The 23,418-nt window shown below is 46.7% G+C and overlaps 1 protein-coding gene across 5 annotated transcripts; it reads right to left on the bottom strand.

The window, feature by feature from the left end:
- Window positions 1-1,372: 1,372 nt before the first annotated feature.
- S100A2 (S100 calcium binding protein A2) lies at window positions 1,373-14,367 on the bottom strand. 5 transcript variants are annotated; one of them, XM_070267105.1, is made up of 3 exons: window positions 14,106-14,367; window positions 2,581-2,727; window positions 1,373-1,626 (listed from the first exon to the last, which is right to left on the bottom strand). In XM_070267105.1, the coding sequence occupies exons 1-3, from the start codon at window positions 14,133-14,135 to the stop codon at window positions 1,474-1,476; spliced, it is 330 nt and encodes a 109-aa protein (XP_070123206.1). In that variant the 5' UTR covers window positions 14,136-14,367; the 3' UTR covers window positions 1,373-1,473. The 5 variants fall into 5 exon arrangements, with proteins under 5 accessions (XP_070123206.1, XP_070123208.1, XP_070123209.1 ...); XM_070267107.1 differs by lacking the exon at window positions 14,106-14,367 and adding an exon at window positions 8,010-8,123; XM_070267108.1 differs by lacking the exon at window positions 14,106-14,367 and adding an exon at window positions 5,328-5,507.
- Between the last annotated feature and the right edge of the window lie 9,051 nt (window positions 14,368-23,418).

The following is a 23,418-nucleotide window of genomic DNA, read 5'->3' as shown; positions in this document are numbered from 1 at the left end:
GACAGAGACATTTCTTATAGCAAGGAGTTGGCTCAGAAAATGTAATCAAGAGCCTAAAGAACGGGCTTCTTGGGATGCTCACTTTTGGGACACTCCCTCTCAGAACCTAGCTGCCATGCTCTGAGAGGCCCAAACCACAAATGGAATTCATGAGTAGGCATTCCAGGTGCCCAGCTGAGCTCCCAGCTGGCAACCAGCATCAACTGCCAGTCATGTTGAGGGAGCTACATTGGATGTCGAGTTCATTGGAACTCTCAGATGACTCCAGCCCCAACTTTCATCTGAAACTGCATGACAGATTCCCTAGTAAGAAACCCGCCAACTGACACCAGTCTACTCATAGAACTTTGAGAGATAATAAATTTACATTTTTAATTCATCAAGTGTTGAGATGGTTTGTTATGCAGCCATAGGTAACCAGAACAGCGTCTCTGAGTCACTGAACCAAACCTGAATTGCATAATTGCACACCTCAGACTTCTTATTGTGTGAGGCATTTGTGCCAACTTATTTAAGCCACTGTTAGTCAGGTTTCCCGTAACTTACAAATGAATACCTTCCTAACTGGTAGAGAATTTAGTAACTAAAAGTGGGAGCCATCAAAGGCAGAAACAATAAAATATGAGAACTTAACCTTTGCAGTCTGGAAAGTTGGTGACTTTGTTATGAGATAGTAAAGCATTTGGTCAAACTGTTATCTGATGCACCATAGGATGTGTAATATGTGGAAACTTAGGCTACAATTTTAGGAAAAATTATAGAAAAAAATCAGAATGTTGATATGAACTAGCTCCTCGTAGCTTTCAACAGAGACCAACAGGAGAGGAATAACTTAAACTAGAGCTAGCCGACCTGAAAGCAGATATCAAAAGAAACACAGCTTTGCTAGAAACAGGGACATCGCCTATGGTCTGAAATCTGACAAGTCGTTAATAGGAAGCTTGGATGGGTTGATTAGACTAATGTGTCTCTTGAGCAGATCCCAGGACAACTGGTTTCTCACAGTACTGAATGTCAAGGTCTGTCCTTCATTCTGAGATTATATCCTTCCTTCCTTGTTGGAATTTTCTTTTTTCATGAAATGATAGTGATGATAGATGGTGTTTGCCTTTTTTAATATCTTTATTTGGTATATACAATAAACATTATATATATATATATATATATATATATTAGCAAACTATCTCAATTTCCAAATTTTTACTGGTATTTGAAACCCCAAAGTCTGGGACCTAAGGCACAGCTCTGGCCTTGGGGAGACTTCCAGAAGGAGAGTTAAGGCCCAGAAGGGGGTGGGATCTAAGAGGCCCTCAGTTTCTAACACTCCAGCTGATCTAGCTAGGTTACAGCGCATCACGGAGCGATTAAAATATTACCAACAAACAAAAAAAAGTTTATTGAATACAAAACAAAAAGGGATGGAGAGTCCTCCTGGGCCCAAGAGACCCATGGCAGGCAGCCAAGAGCTCTGCTTCAGGGCCGGTCCGGGGAGCCCTGGAAAAAGTCGTTGCACATGATAGTGATGAGGGCCAGAAAAACAGCGTACTCCTGGAAGTCCACCTGCTGATCGCTGTTCTCATCCAGGTCGCCCATCAGCTTCTTCAGACCCTCCTCATCCACCTTCTCCTGAAAGCGAGAGAGAGTGGGCTCATCGCTAGGCCGTTCTCCATCCCATTTCCACACCAAACACACGCACTGGTCAGAGCCCGGCTGCCCCTCCCCCCTGGACAGCAGGGTAAGCGGTGGGCAGGGAACCCCTGGGAGTCACTAAGAGGCCCCGCAAATGAGGATGGACAGACAGATGTTCATTGGGGAGAGTCTCCATCTCTCCCTGCTGGAAGTTGGGAGCACGCCAGGCACTCCCGAAGCCCGGGATAGGCTCCGCTCCCCACAGGAGCCCGGCAAGATGGGCATGTTACCCCCATTTTGCTGACTTCTGGAGCCAAGGCCACTCCGATCACCAGCAAAGTAAATTCAGAAAAGGTGAACTCTTTTTAATATCAGCCAAAATGAAATCAAACTAGAAAAATTTGACCAAAAAATTTTTTAAAAGAAAAGAATGGCATGCCTCATATGTTCAATGTCTGAGACCTGACTTTGTGATTATCCAGGTGTCCGCGGATAATCTAGTGGAAATGGGGAGGGTAAAGGGCAAATTGAGAGTTGACTGCATTTCTCTGCAAAACGTCCCAGGGTGCACATCTTAGCTGGGCTTTTCTCTCCCTACACACCTTCTTAGTTTGGCATAAAATACAGAAAATAAGAGAGAGAGAGAGCTGTGCGATCTTAGGCCACTCACTTCCCCTCTCTGGGCTCTGGTTTGCTCAACTCTCCAATGAGGGGATTGGACAGATGGACTCTGAGGGCCCTACCAGCACATCTGTTCTCTGCAAAGCTGCAGGGAGCAGCCAGTCATACAGCACTCACACGTGGGCCTCGCTTCCACTCAGGGGAGGCCGTGAAGGGCTTGGCTCCATCCTGGCATCTGTATCAGCAGGCACCCCAGAGGAGGGGAGAAGAGACTTAATCTACCCACATTCACACACCAGGACCCTCCCGGCCCAGGGCAGCCCCACTCACCCCCACAAAGCTGGGCAGCTCCTTGTGCAGAAGCTCCTTCATCTCCCCCTTACTCAGCTTGAACTTGTCGCCCTCTTGGCCGGAGTACTTGTGGAAGGTGGCGACCATCACAGCCAGCGCCTGCTCCAGGGGACTGGACATCTTGATCTGTGGCCACAGGAGTGGCAGGTTGTAGACATGCCTGAGCCCAGTCTGCAGGACCCACTTCTGCCCTTGTGCCCGCACCTGCCTCTCCAGATCCCTCTGAATGGGAAGGCAGGGGCTGCATCTTCCCCTCAGACTGCGGCTCCCTGGGCAGGGGCCACACTTCCACCTCACTCTGAGGGCAGATGCCAACCCTCCCCCCGCGTTGGAAGTCACCAAGGGCAGGGCCTCGTGTCTCCTCTGATTACACTTGGGGCACACCCCGAGGGCAGGGCTCCCCGCCTTGATGTCTGTGGAAAGGGAAATGACAAGGTGGCCAGAGTTCCATTTGGAACCCTCTCTCCACAGCTCCTTCCCAGGCCAGTGGGCTCTGAGTCAGCAATGGGGAGATGGGCTTCCCCATGGGCTAGTTAGGGGGGCTCACTGGGCTCTGGCAGGAGCCATGGCTGCAGCCTAGGGATATGAGCTTCCCTGAGGAGTTGTTTCTCTCCTCACACCAGGGATTCCCAAGGCCAGGGGGTGTCGCTCTCCCAGCTCACATCATTCCATGGAAGCCCCTGTGGGCAGGTGAGTTTCCTCCCTCAGAACAGGGGCTCTAAGAGGGTAGGGAACGTGTCTCCCCTCCCCTGAGCCAAGGGCTGCTGTTTCAATGCAGGCAGGGCATGGGTAGACGGAGCCAACGGAACACTCTCCCCACCAAGGAGAATCCTATTGGGACTGGAATTAAAGAAATTAAATGTCCAGTGCCCTAGGATCTGGGAGGAACCTGGGAACACAGGGACAGACCTCAGGGGTCATCTTTTCCAGGGCCCTGCCTCTGAGAACGCCCAGACAAGCAGGTCCCAGGGTGTGGCCAGAGGAGCTGGTGCCAGAGGCAGGGAAAGCCCTGGGCTGCTCCTGCCAGCCCCGCCAACCCCTCCAACCCCACCTTCCAGAGGTGGGGGAAGAGTGGAGGCTGCAGTGGGCAAAGCTACGCCACCACTCAGGGCAGGGACCCAGGTGGGCCCAAGCACTTGAGCGCTCTGGCTCTTGTTCCTTAGTCCTGCTAGAATCCAGGACTTGGCAAAAAACAAGAATAAAAAACAAACAAACTCAGGATTCTCATTAAGCACCCCCACACACCCCTCATACTCCTAGGCCTAGACCCCAAGAAGGGCCTCTAGACTGAGAGACCCAAGAGAGAGTGCCTCAGAGTAACCCCTAAACTGAGATCTCACAGAGGAACCTGGAAAAACCCTCTCTGATACTTCACAGAGATCCCTCCAAATAGGAGAGACCCAAGAGGTCCCAGGCTGATCCACCAAGGAGGCCGGAGGGAGAAAACTCTGGAAACAAAGATCAAGACACAGGGACAAAGGCAGAGACCCATGGGGGTCCGCCCCACCCAGCCCTCAGCAGGACAGAGGTACTCACCAGACCAGAGGGCAGAGAGAGACTCAGGAAGGGAAGCAAAGGGCCAGGTGCCCAGAGTGGGGATTTATACGCCAGCCCCACTGGCCCCCAACTTGGCATTTTAAGGAAACCCAACCTGCCCTAACCTGATCCAGCCAAAGCCTGGCCTCCTGCCATCCCCACCCACTGCCCCGCTCCGGCCCCCTCCCTCCCAGAGACTGCCAGCTCCACTACCAGCTGGAGGGGAGCTCCAGGCGGCCAAGGGCAGCCCCCCCCCCAACCCCCACCCGCCCAGACCACAGAGGGGAGTAAGAGATGTCATGGGGTGGGGGCAGCCTGGGCCCAGGGTGAGGGGACGCAGCCCTGTTCGTGGGGCCTGGAGACTCATGCCAGACCTTGTTCTCATGATACATGCCTGTGAGTCACAGCTCATTGGTGTGTCAGGGGCTGCAGGTGCAAGCGGGGACTTCACAGGGCCGTCTGCATTTGTGCATGCATGTGTGCACACGTCTGGGGCCACCTTTAGACAGCGAGTGGCCAGAGAAGGCAGCTGGGAGACATCAGGAGGAAGAGGGCAGGGCTGACTTCAGGCAGTGGGGGAAACAAAGGTACTTCTAATAGCCGGCACCGGCACTGGCGCCGGAATACCTCTGCACCAGGTCATGAGGCAAGCGGGTGTGCTTAGAAATACCTTGAAAGGCTGCCTTTGGGTGGGAAGGGGTCTGGAAGGAGACAGGGAAGCAGTGAGACATGCAGGTGGCTCTGCTTCGACGGCAGTTGGGGTGAGCAACGTCTGTGTGGAGTGTAAGGAAGCCCCAAGGAGTTTGAAAGGGAGAAGAGTAAACTCAGGCCTCCTCTTCTCCAGCTTGCGGGGGAAGTGAGTGAGGCCAGGACAGCTTCCCAAGCCAGGAGGCCAGGCCTGAGGGGAGGCCACAGTCACGGCCCTCCCTAACCCCCCTCCAGAGGCCCCTCCCCAGACCCAGAGAAAGGCAAATATGGCAGCCTTTCAGGACCCAGCCCGGGGGAAGGGTTTTGGGGCAGAGCAGACTTCCCGCTGCCCCCTCTCAGGCCCCCTTTGCCTATTGCTCTGTCTATCCACAACCCGGTGGCGCGGGCACCGCCCTTCCTGCGGGCCCAGCTCCCCCCTCCGCTCCAGATGTCCAGCAGCTTCTTTCCCCTCCCCCAGCACCCCCTAATCCTAGGTGACTCACCCGTGGTTCCAGGCCCAGAGGCCCAGGCAGTGACTCAGCGGCACCGCCCTCCTCCCCCAGGGCCAGGGCAGCACAGGCGGAAACCCCAGCCCAGCCTGGGAGGAGAGAGCTGGCACGACACCCTTCCTCAGGCCCACCCGGGGAGCTTTGGATCAGGATGCCACAGAGAAGCTCAGACTGAGAACTGACAGAGGATCAGCCGGGAAGCCAGGCTGCTCTCTTTCTGGGGGTCACCATGGGACGTGGGGGCAGTCTGAGCAGCACAGATGAAGTCAAGCCTTGGGGCCTCTGGCATCCTCTCCTACATCTTTGCACAGCCAGCCAGTGTCCCCTCATCCCCACGCACTTGGACCCCTCATACTACAATTTCCCCCATGAAAACCTATTTCAGGTAGAGCTGGGAACGAGAGTCCTTCACCCTGAGGGTAAGGACACAGGGTGCAACGCGTGGCTCTCCACAGTGCGGCTTCTGTTGTAACTGAGGACTTCAGCAGGTGCCGCTCCTGCTCAGGAGTCGCAGTGGCGTCCCCATGGCTCTCCCATAAAGCCTGGCACTGAGGTGCTCGGACTGTGGCCCCCACCTGCTTTCCAGCCTCCCTTGCGTACACCCTACCTGCTTTGCTCATTGTGCCTGGAGCACAGCCGGTGCGGCTGAGCCCCATTGCCTATGCTCATCCCCCTGCTCAGAATGTGCCCACCCACCACATCTCTTCCTGTTGAAATCCCACCTATCCTTCAAAGGCCAGTCAAATGCCACCTACTTCATGGAGAACTACCCCAGGCCCAGCCAGATTCCTCCCCACCTGCTGTGTCCCATACAAAGCACTCCTTTTGTCCCTGTGTGCTTGGAGCATTCTGCCCTCGACTGAATCACTTGTGTGCTTGTCTTCTCTTGCCCTCACCCCCACATGGTGAGCTCACTGGGCAGGGCCTGGGTCTTATTCATTTCTGCAGAAGCAGGTGCCAGTCAGTGGTTATGGCTACTGAATGGTAAGGGTGGGGGGGTGCTGGGGGTAGTATTTTGGAGCCAGGGGGCCTTCTCACCTCCCCAAATCACGCCACTGATTATGTACCAAATCATAGCTTCTCCTCCAGATCCCAGGAGTGGAACTGAGACACTGGGTTGGAAAACAGAGCTTCAGAGAGCTACAAATCCCTGAGGAGTACCTGCCGGAAACATCTCCCTCCAGGCACCCAGTGAGGGAGGGAGCTGAGCAAACTCCCCAGTGCGCAAGGACGAGACAGGCGGACAGAAGGGAGACAAAGAGGCAGTCAGATGGAAACTGGGAGAAATGACCAGAGCAAAACAATCACAGAAACAAAGGGACTGTGAAGGAAAAGGATGGTGCTCATCAAGCGGCCATATTCCTGAGACTGGTGAAGATCACTTTAATTTGTTAGTAACTGCCTGTGTGATCTTGAGTAACTCTTCCTCACGGCAGAACAGGAGGCTTGGATAGAATGACCCCTGGAGCCCAATCCCGCTCCACTTCTCCAGGAAGGCAGAGAAGCCGGGACACGGGCAGGCAGTGGGCACACCCCTGGCAGTGACTCGGCCCGTGTCCAGCCTGAGAAGCTGAGTCTTTGCTTTCCGTCCCCGCCCTGGCTCCGGGTGCCAGAGGTTTCCCACCACCAGCGGCGCCTGGGCTTTGCCCGCCTGGTTCGTGCCCCCTGGTGGTTGCGACATGTCATTGCAGGCAGGTCTCTCCCTGCTCTCCCTCTTTCCCGCCCATCCCCCAGGGTTGCCATGCCCGTCTCCTGACTCACGCAGGAGGAGGCAGTGCTGATTCACCTTTGGGGAGCCTTCCCACACCCACACTTCTCACACCTGCCTAACATATAAGGTGTTTCCTGGACAGTCCCTGCCGAGAAGCCCAGGTAGACTTCTGAGATGGAAGCCAGATGCCTGGAAGCTGTTTAACAGCCTTAAGGATAGGGGCAGGAAGGAGCTAGGTAGCAGAACTGAGGGGCTGAACACTGCCAAGCTCTGCCCACCCAGCCCCTTCTCCGAAGGTAGTTCAGCGGAAAGAGAAATGGCCTCACTGCTGCGGCCACGGGTTTAAGCCCTGCCATTCACTCTGACTCACCGGGCAGCCTTGGGTGAGTTGCACCACGCCTCTGAACTTAAACTTTTTCCCACAAGGATCCCTTTTATTATTCTTTCTGCCCCCTAAAATACACTTTGAAATATTTTCTCTTAACTGCGTTAAATAATTTATCTAACTATCCCCTGATAGCATGATTAGCGTGAGAGAACCCGTGTTATCACACGTGGTTCGGGTCATTCTGGATTTGCCTAGATTCACCATGAGAAACGTGTTTGTGCGTTCCCTTTGCCAGAGGGGTCAGACTGACATTGTGGGGCACCTACTGTGTGCTGGGCGAGTTCCATAGATTATCCCCATTTAATTTACACACCAGTCCCAAAAAGTTAGTGCAACCTTACCCCACTTTACAGAGGAAGAAACTGAGGCTCAGGGAAGTTTGCCCAAGTTCACACAATTAATGAGGCATGACTTAAACACAGGACTTAGTCACAATGGCAAACCTCCCTGTAAACCCCAGTCATCAAGAATCTCGCTGAGAGCCTGACGTTTCGATTCGTACCCAGACCAGCCTCAGTCTCTCTGCCCACCCTCTCCCCACCCCTACACCCATTGCCCAGAAGCCCAGCTCCTCTACCTGCTCTGGTCAGGCGTCTTCAGTAATCCCCTTTCCTCTTGCCTCCAGTTGCACTCTGGCCTGGATTTAAAATAAGCTTAAAAGGATCCTTCCTCGATCTCCCATCTCCCTTGGCCCTCCTCTTTGCCCAAAATAACACCACCATCCACCCAATGACCCAGATGAGAAACTTGGCTGTCCTCCTAGCCTCCCGCTTCCTCCTCACTGCCTTCCAGGTGTCCGGTCAAGCGATCTATTGTTTCCGCGTACTAGGTAGGGCTCCGCTGTGTCCACACTGCCTGGGATCCCGCTGCATCACCTTGCTCCTGGTCTTCCGTAAACACTTCTGGTCTCTTCTCCCACCTCTAACCTTGCCCCCCCACTCTGACCCCTTCTCAGCTCTGCCACCAGGGTGATCTTCCCCAAATTCAAATCCGAGCATGTCACTCCCCAGGTGAAGCACTGAGGGAACTCCCATAACTTTCAGGAGAAGGCTGCAGAGCATGGCACACCTTCCTCGGCACCCAGCTTTACTGACGCACATGCCGTGCCGTTGCCTGCCTCCGAGCCCTGTCTAAGCCATTCATTCCCTTGGAAAGTCCTTCCTCGGTTCATCCCCCTGTCAATCTCCTAATCACCCTTTAAACATATCTCAAAGGTCATCCTCTCTGTGCAGCACGCAGCATCTCTGAATCTACGTCCCAGCCTCCCCACGTATTAGATGGCGTGAGTGTGCCTACATGCACACACACGCAGTTAGGCGTTCCTCCTATGGAGTTCTGCAGCCCCTTGCCCATCGCCCTATAACAGCACTTTTCATGTTTAACTGTGACTATTTGTTTATGTGTCTCCTCTACTAGACTGGGCTGCTTGGACATAGACACTCGGTATTGTTAATTCCGGGTATCCCTGGTGCCTGACACAGACCAGGTGCTTGGCAAATGGCCAGATGGAGGCACGCGTGCAGTCCCCCATCGCCACCAGCCTCTCTCTTCCCTTCAATACCACATTTCCAGACACAGGCTCTAAATCTGCTACTCACAGACCTGGACCTTCTAAAAGCTGACTTGCTACCGTTCCACAGACCCAGCCATCTCCAACATCACCAGAATGTCTTCCCTCCTGCCATTGCCAGTGTTTTGGGGAGGGGGCAATTTAACACCCACTCCTCCGAGGGGTTCTCCTCCGAGGGGCTCTTCAGCCCACTCCTCTCTCCTCCACTCCCTCTCTCCTCCGAAGGAAAAGGGTGAGGCTCTTTCTTTCTCAATCAGCCGGCCCCACCCCCTCCTCCTGCTCTCCCCACCTCCCTGGTGACCCCACCACCCCTCAGAGCAGGGTGCAGTTGGGCAGCTTCTCTCTGTGATGAGGTGGGGAAGGTCAGTCTGGGAAGCAGCAAGATTGGAATATAAGGGACTTTTTTGGTTTCAGCTCCAAATTACGTTCTCTGGTCCACAGCTGAGATTCAGAGATTTTCTCAGAACTCAAAAGGGAGAGGGCTGTGAACAGTTAGCACCCTCAGAAACTCCAGGACTCAGGCTTCTTCCTTGGGCCTTCTGCTGTCATCTACACAACTAACCAGGGTCATTCCTCAGGGGTTCCAGTCAGGAACAAACCATTCCTTGTGTGCCCAACCTCTGGCCGCCCCGCCGCCATTGGTGTCCTTGTGAAAGTAGGCTAGCAGGAGCACATTCTCGCACGGCTGGACCTCAGGTGTGGGGCCTTGCCTCCCTGACCCACAACTCCTTAGAGAGTCAATGTATGGAGCCCCGTAGATCTTGAGGTCAGATGCCTGACTTAGAAGCCACAACCCTTCCACTCCAGCCTGCAGATGCCTCACAGCCTCCCACAGCCTGGAGGCCAGCTGTTGCCCAGCAAGCACACAGGCCTGAGTGTCAGCCTGACTTGAGTCTGAAGCTGGGCGCTGCCATTTGCCAGAATGGAGGACTGAGGATGGAAAAAATGTCACTTGGTGAAACTGGTGCCAACAGGAATCAACATAAAGCAGAGTGATTAACAATTTTCCCAGAAACACTCAACTCGAGAGATGTGTTCTAATGTGCTCTGATAAACCCAGGGAACTTCCCAAATCTCAGAAAAGGACTAAGGGCAGCTTCAGAAAAAGAAAGCTGACTCAGAAAGGTGAGCAGTGATTTAAAAAATTACAGGGTATTGCTCAAGAGGAAGTGGTTTAAAGAGACATTTGAAGAGATCAGTGCATGATACCAGGAAATGCTTATAGCAGAGAAGTTAAGATGTTGGATTCTGAGTGTGAATCTTGTCTCCACCGTGTTCTAGTTCTATTAATCAAGATCTTTCAGCGATCAGAGACAGAAGTTCAACGCACGCTCACTGAAGCAAAACAGAGGATGTACTGTGTTATGGGTCCCTGGGATAATTCACCAGATCAGGGAACCACAGCCCTGGGGGCTAGAACAGGGAACTCGACACCCTCCGTCCCACCATCCATCCACCTTTTCCTCCTTCCCTCATCACTTTTTGTCTCTCTTTGCATGTCGGCTTCACTCTTACTGTAGCAAGTCCTTTCTATATAAGGAGGAACATGGCCACAGACTGCTCTAACTTTGTAAACCCAGTGTCCGTATAGCCCAGGAACAGCCCTGGCTGGCCCTGCTTGCTTCATGGACTCAGCTGTGGACCAATCTCTGTTTCCAGAGAGGCAGGATGCTATGATTGGCCAGTGTGGGTCAGATAGCCCTATGGTCAAGGGTCTCTTACCAAAACAAGGAATCAAGTTACCCCACTCACTACACTGGCCGTTGGACCTTACGGAGGTTACTTAACCTCCCTCTAAGCACCAGTGTCCTCTTGTGTAACATGAGAATACTCTCGCCCACCTCACCGATCAAATGCAATAACGCATGTAAAGTACATAGTGAGCACTCAGTGAATGTTATTAGATACAGCAGTAGAAGAAGAAACCATGACACGCAGTTAGAACCAACGTCATTGCGGAGATGGGGTCATCCAACATGTCAGCAACATAAAACCATGATCAAACCCCATACATCCACTAAAATACAAATAATCCACTCCTGATTTCCCTGTCAACATTTATTTGTTCTTTGAGCCCTCATTTTGTCATCTGCTAGTATCAGGTGTTAAGAGTTTAAGAAAAAAGAATAAAGAAAATCTTAAAATTGTGAAAAATCTGTTCCTTTGCTTCACTTCTTCTCCTGGCTTGGAAATGATCATATTTTTCCCATTATAATTGGCAAAACACCTCTGTCCAGCTTCAAAAATGGCAGTTTAATGACAACCTAGCCTGATCTAGATCAATGCCACTCCGTTCCTCATTTCATAGATCAGGAGATTGACTCCCTCCATGGGGTAGATACGCGCGTCATCGTCCCGGCTTACTTGCACAGCCCGTTAAGATCATCCACCTCCAGTTATCCTCGCTCTGTCTTCACCAACCAGCCTCCAGTGTGCATTTGGATTCTCAAAGGAAATTTCCTTGTGGGAAGAAATTGAGCTGATTTCTGGAGTGCTTGGGTTTACCGTGCAATCATAAGAATGAACAAGAATTAGTCTCTCAGAACGAGATCATCCCTAAGTGAAGTGATACAGAATGACTTTCTGAACCTGCCCAGCTTCTGGCTAGATAAACAGCTCCTCCTAAGAAGGAAAGAGGGTGGCAGACAGGGAGGAGGAAAGAAACTAAATTTTATTGAGTGATTACTCTGTGTAGACATTGCTCTAAGTACTGTACATTCATCATCTAATTTAATCCTCCCAACCACCCTAGAACGTGGGCAGTGTCTGTGATCAATAGATCAGGAAACAGCAGTCCAGGGGGTTACATGTGGAGCTGGGATTTGAGCTCCAGTTGGCCTGGCTGCAGAGCAGTGCTCCTCAGTCACCCTGACTGTCCTCCTTCACCCCAAACTTTCTCCTTTGACCACTTCCCCAGTTCCTCGTCCTCTCCCTACCCCTGCTGGTAAGGCTATCACTAGTCTTCTACCCTCTTCTCTCTTGCTTGCTTCCTTCTGTCTCCTTTCTCTCTCTTTCTCTTTCTCACAGCATCATCACCCTCTCAGTTTAGACATTCCTAAACTGAAAGGATTTGAATCTGCACTCAGGCAGCTCCATCCTGCCAGCCCCAGGCTGTCACAGCCCCCCATGTTATCCAGTCGCAACATAGGCATCATCTCTGCCTTGCTCTATAGAATTCCAGATCCAGCCAGGCAGCCTCGGCAGCCACAAGTCCTAACTGAGCACATACCAAATGCTGCTGGGTTTTCCTTGGAACCTCATCTAGTCAACGCTTCCTCTCTGTGTCTGTAGCTACTGCCTCACTCCAGCTGGCCTGGGACACAACCTCCTGACCAGTCTCCTCCTGGACTCCAGTCTCTCTTTTTTATCCGTTCTGGTCATAGCTGTCCATCCTGCCACTCACTTGCTCAAAAACCTTCTGGTCTCTCTGCTGACCACCGCATCATTTAAACTCTTCAGCACAGCTCCCAAGGATACAACTCTCCAATTCATTCTTCATTCATATACTCAACAAATGTTTATTAGGTAGTGACACTGCACTAGGCCCTGGGGATATATTGGTGAATAAAACAGACATATTCCTTGCCCTGGTGGAGCATGTAATCAAGGAAAGACAGGAAATAAATGTGTAATTACAAGCTGTAGTAAGTGCTATAAATAAAAAGAAGTGGGTGCAATGATTGAGAACCATCGCCCGGGGAGAGTGGTGAGGAATGGGCTTGCGAAGGAGGAGATCTTTCATCTGAGACCTGAAGGATGAGCAGTTACCCACATAAAGAGTAGAGGATGAGCACTCCAGGCAGTGGCCCAGAGATGGGGAGGAGTTTGGGGTGTGAAAGAAGCAAAGGAAGACCAGTGTGGGTGGAGCATGGATGGCGAGGGAGATAATAGCATAAGATGGCATTGGAGAGGTCGGGGGGGTCAAATCATGCAGAGCTGTGTAAGCCAGTGTAAGGAGTTTGAGTCTTATTCTAAGTACAACAGGAAGCCGTTGGAGGATTTTAAGTAATAGAATGACATAAGCTAATTTAGGTCTTAAAGCTGACTGGGGAACTCTCGATGCAGGATGGTAGAGTAGAGGTATTTTTTGTTTCTCCATTTTGGAACCTCACTAAGAATAATCAAACAAAATGAAACATAGAGGAGGGGAAAGACCAAGTTTAAGGAAACTGGTATAACTCCAGGCCAAAAATCATCAAGGACACCTGCCAAATACAGTCATGTGTGGATCTAAACAAGGGTGTCACAGGAAGGTAGAAACCTGCTGCCCAAACCCCTGGGTAGACCACCCCCTTGAAGGGATATCCAGTGTCCTTCTGTTTGAAGCAATAACATTGGAGGTTGAGGAAAGGCTGAGGAGAGGTCTCCTGTGGAGACCTAATTTGATACCGCAGGACAACAGGGAGGGGGTAGCTTAAGAAGAAACCATGCTCGCTTGACATTCCAATTGCCTTGTGACATGGCCTCCTAGTCAAATATGCCACCTGAGTTGAACTGGGGTGAAGCAGGAGAGGAGGCAGGGAATGCCAGACCTCATGACACCAAGTTTTACCGTGATGCAACCCTATCGCCCAAAGGCCAAAAATTGAAAGGAGATCCCCCTCCACACCCCCAGGGACCACCTGAGCCCACTATACTCCCACCTCACTCTACAGCACACCATCCTTCAGGAGATAACTAATTCCAGTCAAAGTAAATAATAATCAGAAAGGATGATTGTTTTAAAAAGTCATATAACATGACCTCTTTTTTAAAAATGATTTTTAAAAAGAGGTACAACGTTTCAAAGAAAAGGTCACATAGCAAAAGAAGGTGAAGAAGGGAGAATTAGAAGACTTCAGAAAAGACAAAAAGGAAAAAATTAAAACATTACATAGATAAAGTCCATATTTTAAAACAGGATAAACACAATGAAAAACAAAATCAGGAACATAATGGATAGGTTTAAGAAAATCATAAAAATGAAATAGAAAAGACAGCAAAGAAAATACTATGAGGAAAAGAATGAGAAATGCGGAAACCAGAAGAATCCAACCAACATATAATTGGTATTCCTGAAGAAGAGAACAAAGCAAATAGAATAAAATAATCTAAAATAAATACCTGACTCTTCGAATCTAATGGGCACACCATATTCCAAGGGAAAAAAATGATCCAGAATCATCAAAACCAAGGCATCTTCTGGTAAAGTTATTGTGTTAAGAAAAAGGAATTAGACTTCGTTTCCATCTGGTTAAAATATGACAGTTATACGTTTTTTAATTCATAGTTGAGCTCACAAGGAAGTAAAGGAAATTCTCAGAGGCCGAAAGCAAAGGAGGAACTAAAAACCAACTAAGCATGGGTTAATGCTACAGCTGTCCTTGGGAAGGGTGGCTTCTAGTCTCAGGAAACAAAGGGCTTCAGTTTTGAAGGACCAATTGAGAAGAGATGAGTCTTTATATCCTGCAAGTAGCTGGGAATTGGAAAGCCCCCCACATGAAGCAAAGACCTCAAAAAACTACGCCCGTAGTGAAAGAGTGGCCTAAAAGAAAAATCTCCACAGCAAAATGAGATTACCAGGAAGTTTGTATATCTTGACCCGGGCTCTAGATGGGGAAAAATAGTTTTCCAAGAGAAATTTTAACCATAGACCTGCCTTCATGCAGATTTGGGATTTTAGTTTACGTGGCTGGCATGGTTCAGAAAATCCCCAAACAAGAAATTAACACAAAAAATGATGTTAAACCAGGAATGGCCTTGAGGCATTTGGGAAAAGCAAAGTGACTTTGAAGGCTCACACCCTTAGACCAGGTTAACCAGGATTCCCCCAGATGAAGCTGGGAATGAAATTTGAAAAATTACAAAAAATAGGCGGCTTTGCAGAAAAAATATATATAACTTACCAACATTGACTAAGAGAGAGACAATCTGAAGGCCTATAACCATTAAAGAAATTGATCAGTAGTATAAATCTACACAACAAAGATAAAAATGAAAAATAAAACAGATCCAGATGGGGGGTTTTTTTCTGTTTTTTTTTTCCCCCCCAAATCCCCCCAGTACATAGTTGTGTATTTCAGTTATGAGTCCTTCTAGTTGTGGCACGTGGGACGCCACCTCAGCATGGCCTAATAAGCGGCACCATGTCCATGCCCAGGATCCAAACCGGCGAAACCCTGGGAAGCTGAAGTGGAGAGCACAAACTCAACCACTCTGCCAGATGGTTTTTATGGGCAAGTTTATCAAATAACCAAGAAAAAATATCTCATACAGCTATGCATCAGTTAACAATGGGGATACATTCTGAGAAATGCGTCATTAGGTGAGTTAGTCATTGTGAGAACATCATAGAGTGCACTTACACAAACCTGGATGGTCCAGCCTACTGCCCATCTGTGCTATACGGTGCCAATATTATGTAACCACGTAATATATGCAGTCCACTGTTGACCGAAACGCCGTTATGTGGCGCATGACTGTACAAATTTATATTTCCAGAAAATAGAAAAAGGAAATACCGCCCAACTTACTTTACATGGCAGGTATGAAATAACCTTTGTGGTAAAGGCTGCTGGTTGCCCATTACCTGTTCTCCCCTTGCATCTCATAGCAAAAGAACACTTACTTTTAAGTTCAAATAATGGCCACGCTGCCTTCCTTGCAGCTAGGTATAGCCACATGACTAAGCTCAGGACAAGAGAAGTAGACAGAAGTGATGTATGCAACTTCTGATTCACGCCCTTAAAGGCAGAGAACATGCCATTCCTTCGCACTGCTGCTTAGCAAACAGATGAGCCAAACTAGGGATAGCTGAGCAGAACCACCCAACCAGCCCTGAACCACACACCTCCAGAATGTACATGACTCCAGATAGTACATCTCCCTCCTTCAAGCCACTGCTATTTTTGGTACCTGTTACGCACAGCCAAATCTGTGTACTAAGTAGATCACCCTAGGTACTAATGCCAGAAATGAACCATATGAGAAAGGAAAATTGGAAGCCAATCTCAGTTATGCTTAAAGATACAAAATCCTAAATAAACCATCGCAAATGAAATCCAGCATTATACTTTAAAAAAATCTTGACTAAGTTGGGTTTATGCCACAAATGCGGGGATGGTTCTAACATTAGAAAATATATTAATTTAAATCATCACTTTAATAGATCAAAAACTAAAACCATAAGATTATCTCAAGAGATGCCAGAATAAATTCAATACCCATTCATAACAAAAACTCTTAGTAATCTCAGAATAGAAAGAAATATCTTGACCGACAAAGAACATCTACCAAAAACCTGCTGCAATTTCATTCTTAACAGTAAATGAATGAACAGTAAATGCTTTAAAGTATATTCCTATTAAAGTCGAGAACAGGGAAAGGATTCCCTTTATTATCAACTTACTCAACATCAAATTGAAGATTATGGCCATTTCGGTAAGAAAAACATTTTTCATAAAGTCTGAGGATTGGGAAAAAATAACAAGATATGATTGCCTCCATAGAAAAAACAAGAACAACCCTGACAGGTGACTGCAAACAGGGCAACATGACAGGCCTGTTGGGATCAGAAGCTGATGAAACTAGGTGTGGGCTGACCTGGGGCAGCCAGGTCTCCTCCTCCTGCAAATCCCCAGAGCCGAAGGATTATAACCTAAAGAGACTGCCTCTTCCCAGAGCTGCATTTTAAGTTAAAATTTAAAGGTAAATCTCTGCCCAGGATGTTGCCAGGGAGTGGCAGCAAAGAGGTGGTAACACTAGTTCTCTGATGTTTTTGTCTGTCCGCACTGAGGGTTACTCCCAATACCCGTCACCAGGCACAGTGACTGAGAACAGCACACATCCCAGCCCGGGAAACACGCTCACAAGCGAAAATAATCAGAACGTGAGATGTGTAGCTGTTATATGACATATCCAAAGGAGCAACATGAACCATTTGAAGCAAAATTATTAAAATTGATGGACCAAGAAGTTAAAAGAAATAAGTATTCTCAAAAAGATAAAAGAGGGACCAGCCCTGTGGCCGAGTGGTTAAGTTCACATGCTCTGCTACGGCAGCCCAGGGTTTCGCTGGTTTGGATCCTGGGCACAGCCCTAGCACTGCTCATCAAGCCATGATGAGGTGTCATCCCACATGCCACAACTAGAAGGACCTACATGTGAAAATATATACAACTATGTAGCAGGGGGCTTTGGAGAGAAGAAGGAAAAATAAAATCTTGAAAAAAATAAAAGAGAAGATTAGTGATAGAAATAAGAATGTCATACAAAAAGAACAAAGAAAGCATATTGAATATAAAATATATATTAGTTGGCATAAAGAAAATAACAGTTGGGGGCCAGCCTGGTGGCACAGTAGTTAAGTTCATACATTCCACTTCAGTGGCCCTGGGTTCACCAGTTCGGATCCCGGGTGTGGACTATGCACCGCTCATCAAGCCATGCTATGTGTGGCAGGCATCCCACATATAAAGTAGAGGAATATGGATACAGATGTTAGCTCAGGGCCAATCTTCCTCAGCAAAAAGAGCAGGATTGGCGGCAGATGTTAGCTAAGGGCTAATCTTCCTCAAAAAATAAAAAAGAAAAGAAAAGACCAATTGGGAAAAATAAAGCATGGATGCAGCTGGAGAAAAAAATGGGTGAGCTGGGAGATCAGATTGAGAAAATATCTCAGAGGGCAGAAGAAAAGACTAAAGAGATAGAATATTTTAAAAGGAGCTAAATGACATTGAGAATAGAAGTGTTATGTCCGGATAATAGCATTCCTCAAAGAGAGAGAGATGAGAAAATAGTTGAAGAAATAATAGTAACAGGGGCCAGCTCTGTGGCCAAGTGGTTAAGTTCACACGCTCTGCTTCGGTGTGGCCCAGTGTTTTGCTGTTTCGAATCCTGGGCGGGGACACGGCACGGTTTGTCAGGCCATGCTGAGGCAGCGTCCCACATGCCACAACTAGAAGGACCCACAACTAAAATATATACAACTATGTACCGGGGGGCTTTGGGGAGAAAAAAGGAAAAATAAAATCTTTAAAAAAAAAAAAGAAATCATTGTGACAGATTTCTAAGAATTAGAGAAAGGTAAAAGGTCTCAGATTGAAAGGGCTCACAGAGTGCTAAGTAGAGTGACTAAGTGGGAGAAAAACACATCTAGATTCATATTAAAATTAAGAGCGCTAAAGTCAGATAAAATTCTAAACACTTCCCAAAGCAACACAAAGGAAATAAAATCAAATCGACGTCAGACTTCTCAGCACAAACACTAGACACAAGAAGACAAAGTAGCAATGTTTTTAAGTATTGAAAGAAATCTGGGGGCGGGCCCGTGGAAGAGTGGTTAAGCTCTCGGGGTTTCCCGGCTTCAGATCCTGGGCACAGACATGGCACCAACTCGCTCATCAAGCCACACTGAGGCGTCATCCCACATGCCACAACTAGAAGGACCCACAACTAAAATACACAACTATGTACCGGGGGACTTTGGGGAGAAAAAGGAAAAATTTTAAAAAATAAAAAATTAAAAAAAAGAAAGAAATCTTGTATATGGCCAAACAGTCATCCAAATGTGAAGATATAATAAAAATACTCTCACACATAACAGGCCTCAGAAAGTTTGCTACACGCGGGGCCGACACGTGGGGCCGGCCCAGTGGTGCAGCGGTTAAGTTCGCACATTCCACTTCTCAGTGGCCCGGGCTTCGCCGGTTGGGATCCCGGGTGCGGACACGGCACCGCCTGGGACGCCGTGCTGTGGTAGGCGTCCCACATATAAAGCAGAGGAAGATGGGCACGATGTTAGCTCAGGGCCAGGCTTCCTCAGAAAAAAGAGGAGGACTGGCAGCTAGCTCAGGGCTAACCTTCCTCAAAAAAAAAAAAAAAGAAAGAAAGTTTACTACACAAAGAACTACATTAAAAACACTCTTAAAGAAACTACTCAAATAAGAAGACAAATAAATCAGGATGATACCTAAGATATGAGGAGCAAAGTTGGTTAAATAAGATGATAAAACTGATTATTTAGGGACCGGCCTGGTAGCGCAGCAGTTAGGTGCGCACATTCCACTTTGGTGGCCCGGGGTTTGCCGGTTCGGATCCCGGGTGCAGACATGGCACCGCTTGGCAAGCCATGCTGTGGTAGGCGTCCCACATATAAAGTAGAGGAAGATGGGCACGGATGTTAGCTGAAGGCCAGTCTTCCTCAGCAAAAAAAAAAAAAGAGGAGGATTGGCAGATGTTAGCTCAGGGCTAATCTTCCAAAAAATAAAAATAAAAACATTATTTAACTAGGCTAAAGTGGGAGGGAGCAAGCGAGAGAATGGAATGATTGGTTGGAGAGCAGAGTCTCCAGCTGCTGCAGATTGTGTTTGCAGCTGGACTCTGTCAGTAGATGAGCTGAAAGCAAAAAATGCTTGGCACAGAATTCTATTATCAGCCTGAGGAAAAGCATTTGAAGAACAAGACAGCGGGCCTATGGTTGGGGACTTACACAAAGGAAGAATCAGCCTGAAGTTTAGGAACTGTCAAGATGGTGGATACAAGAGAGAGGAAAAGGCAAGACTGAAGGGTTACAAGGGTATGAAAAAGTACTTTTCTTGTTAAGGGAAATGTGTAATGAACGATACACTTGGGAATTATTAAAAGGAGTAATGCGGGGTTAAATTAAAGCAACCACAACACTTTAAAAATATAGAATGTACAACTTTTGAAATAAAAGAAAAAAAATGGATCTAGCCAATGGAAAGCAAGAAAGGAAAAAAAAAGAGAAACAAACAACAGAAAAGGCACAGTATATGGAAAATTAAAATAAAATAGCAGAATAAGTCCTAACACAATAGTATTTGTAATAAAGATGAACAAAGTAAATACACTTCTTAAAAGACCAGGCTTCCCAGATTGGGTTTAAAACTTTTTCGGCAATATGTTGCATACAAGAGAAATGCTTAAAAGAAAAAACTTTTTAAAATATTTAAAATTTAAAAATAGGAGAAAATAAACCAGGCAAACATAAAGCATAAAAATATCAGGAAAGTAATTTTGATATTTGGCAAAAGAGAATTCAAGGTGAAAAAATGTAAGAGACAAAGAGGAACATAATACAAGAAAATACAAACATCATGAACATAAAAACATCAATGATAAAGCCCAATATATAAAGCAATAACTACCAAAACTTCTAGAAGAAATAAATTAATTATGGGTAGAGATTTTTAACACATTCTTCTCAGAAACAGATTGATCAAGGAGACAAAAATAAGCAGAAATATAAAATAGCTGAGTAATATTATTGATAAATTCAAGCTATTGGTATATACATCCAACAAAGAGAAAATACACGTTCTTTTCCAGCACATGTGGAGCATGTAATATGGAATATGCTCTAGAATACAAAAGAAGTCTCGATAAATTCCAAAGAATCATTATTATACAGATTATAATTATGACTATGTTTTCTTACTATATACAAATTTTAAATTAATAGATAATATAATAGTTTTAAAAGAAATGGCACCGAAAAAAACCCTGAAAATAATCCTAATGTCCATCAACAGGAGAATGGATAAATAAATTAGAGTATACTCAAACAGTGAAATATGATACAGTAGTGAAAATGAATGAACTCCATCAATATGGATGAATCTCTTATTTCAAGCAAGACAGGAAGTTGCAGACGAATCTATGCATAATGATATTGTTTATGTAAAGTACAAGAACATGCAGTACCTAATAATATATTGCTTAGGAATATGTACATATGTGACCAAAATTATTTTTTTTAATTCAACGGAATTGTAAACATAGTTCAGGATGGTAGCTATGGCTGTGGAGAGGGCCAGTGCAATATAGGATTACACACGGAGGTCTTTAACTGGACCGTAAGCTTTATTTGTTTTGTTTTAAAGTGATCTAAAGAAAATATTTTTAAATGTTCAAATTCAAAACAGCTTATTGTGCAATTTTCTATACTTTTCTGTACATTTGAAATCTTTCATAATTAAAATAGCAGGAAAAGAAAAGGCAAACAGAAAAGAGAGCATCCATGAAGAGAAAGCAAGCCATGTACAAGGTAGGAAAATCCAGTTAGAGATTTTCCCATGGGACTCACAAATGGTGGCACCATGTCTACAAGGCTCAGAGAGAAAGAATGCACGACCCGAGAATTTTGTGCCCTGCCAAGCAGCAACAGTCTCAGGCTGAAAGGACTCAGGGAATACATAAGCCAAGAGCCCTTTGAAATCCAATCAACCAAATGATGAATCAAATAAAGGAAGCAGAATGCAGAAATGCAGAAGCCAGGCTAAAAGGTCTGTTTGTGAGCAACTGAATTCATAGAACTAAGACTACACTTGCATTGGAAATCATGATTACAAAACAGAATGTAAACACCGTATACAGTGACATTTTTAAATTGACTAATATAACTATCAGAAATTGGCAGATCAGGGCAGGGGAAATGGAAGTATAAAGCTACTATTTTCCTCATCCTTCTGTCAGAGTCCAAAGCTACTGTCTAAAATGAAAACATAGGGTGAGAAATTGTTTTTTATCTCTAGAATCTTTTACAAATTAATATTTCTATGATGAAAAAAAATTGACCTGAAGTGTAGTAATTTGTTCATTTTTCCTTTAGTATTTTCTCCTTTTGTTACCTATAAGTAAAACTTAAATAGTACCTGTTGTTATAAATAACATGTATCATGGTCCTATTTTTGTAACTTTTTCTTCTCTAAGTTTCTCAGTCTTTCTAGCTGTATATACTGATAGAGAGAGGTTCAAATAGTCTTCATCAAAGGCTAATGCTTATTTCTGGGTAGTAGGCTAGTGATTACATTTTTTTTCTTTTCTGTACTTTGCTGCATTGCTTAATTTGTTGTTGTTGCTGTTGTTGCTGAAGCTAAATGGATGTGGGTCATGGGCATTCTAAAAAAGAAGCAGAAAAGATGACCTTGGCAGTTGTTTCTAAGAACAAATTGAAGCAGGACTTGTGGAAAACAGAGAAGACTGGCCTTTACAGTGGGGGGAGACGGTGGTGGGTTAAATAATGGGAGGGGCGTTAGAGAGGGGGGAAAAGTAGACAGATTTGACATTTGTTTTTAAGGTAGAACCAATAGAACTTGCTGATCAACTGGATATGGGGAGTGACAGGTAGGAAAGAACCCAAGAAGAGTTCTGAATTTGACTTGCACAACTGAGTAGACAGTAGCACCCTTAATATGGGAGGTGGGGATGTGGATTTGGAGGGAAAACCAAGAGTTTGGTTTTGGACTTGGTCAGTTTCTGACACTGTGAGACATCCATGTGCACGTTCATTACTTCAACAAATATGGAGCACTGACTTTGTGCCAGGCACTGGGGACACTATGGTGAATAAGACAGACAATGGAGCTTGCATTGTAATGAGGAAAAACAATAAATAAAACACAGAGTGTTTTAGAGGTTATAAGTGCTACATAGAAAAATAGAGCAGAACTGAGAGGTGGGGGGGCATGAGCCTTCAGGGGAGCTTCAATTTTAAACAAAGTGGTGTGGGGGATCAGAATTTGCCATCCCAAAAAAGTTTCTCTTTAGCTTGATTATTTTTAAAGACAAAAGACTCTGAAAGAAACATTGACCTTTCCTCTAACTGTCTAAAAGAATTTAAGATAGAAGGCCTGCCCCCAGGGCAGGTCATCACCATAGAGAACTCTGGGTATGATAGACTGGGAGAATCCTTGCTTAGCCCATTTTTATCAAAGTTCTCTCTCTCTCTGGTCCTGTTGTCTATAGATGGCCCAGCAAACATTTGTTTATCAAACATTTGCTTTTCCATCTCCATGTAAATTGCCTTGGTCCCCTTTGAAGCCCCAAACCACTACCCCCAACATCCTCCTTTGTCTTTAGCTGAAGATGGTATTTAAGGTGGTGGCTTCAGCCATTTTGTCAAGTTACTCAGTTTCCCTGGGCTTCTCCGATGTATACATGTTATTAAATTTGTTTGATTTTCTCCTACTGTTCTGTCTCATGTTAATAGAAAGACCTAGAGGGCAGAGGAATAGTTCTTCCTCCCCTACAGTGGTCAAGGAAGGTTCCACTGAGATCGACATTTGAGCAAAGCCCTGCAGTAGGTGAGGGAGGGGCCATGTGAATGTGTGGGGAAGAGGGTTGCAGGGGAGATCACATGTGGAGGTGCCCTTCAAAGAGGCCAGGAGGGCTGGGGAGGAGTGAAGAGGGGGGAGGGGGAGGGGCAGGTCAGAGCACTAACGGGGGCTCCAGAGCCATTGGAAGGACTTTGGCTTTCATTCTGAGGGAAATGAGCCACTGGGAGATTTTGAGCAGAGGAGGGACATGATTTGATTTACGTCTTAAAAGAATCATTCTGGCTGCTGTATGAGTGTACAAGATGAGTATGTAGCATGTAGTCCCTATAAACGGACAAGGGGAGAAGCTGGGAAATAAT

Source organism: Equus caballus, chromosome 5 (genome assembly GCF_041296265.1).
Source record: "Equus caballus isolate H_3958 breed thoroughbred chromosome 5, TB-T2T, whole genome shotgun sequence".
NCBI lineage: Eukaryota > Metazoa > Chordata > Mammalia > Perissodactyla > Equidae > Equus > Equus caballus.
The sequence above is the reverse complement of the archived record's forward strand: the minus strand, read 5'-3'. Positions and strand labels throughout refer to the sequence as shown.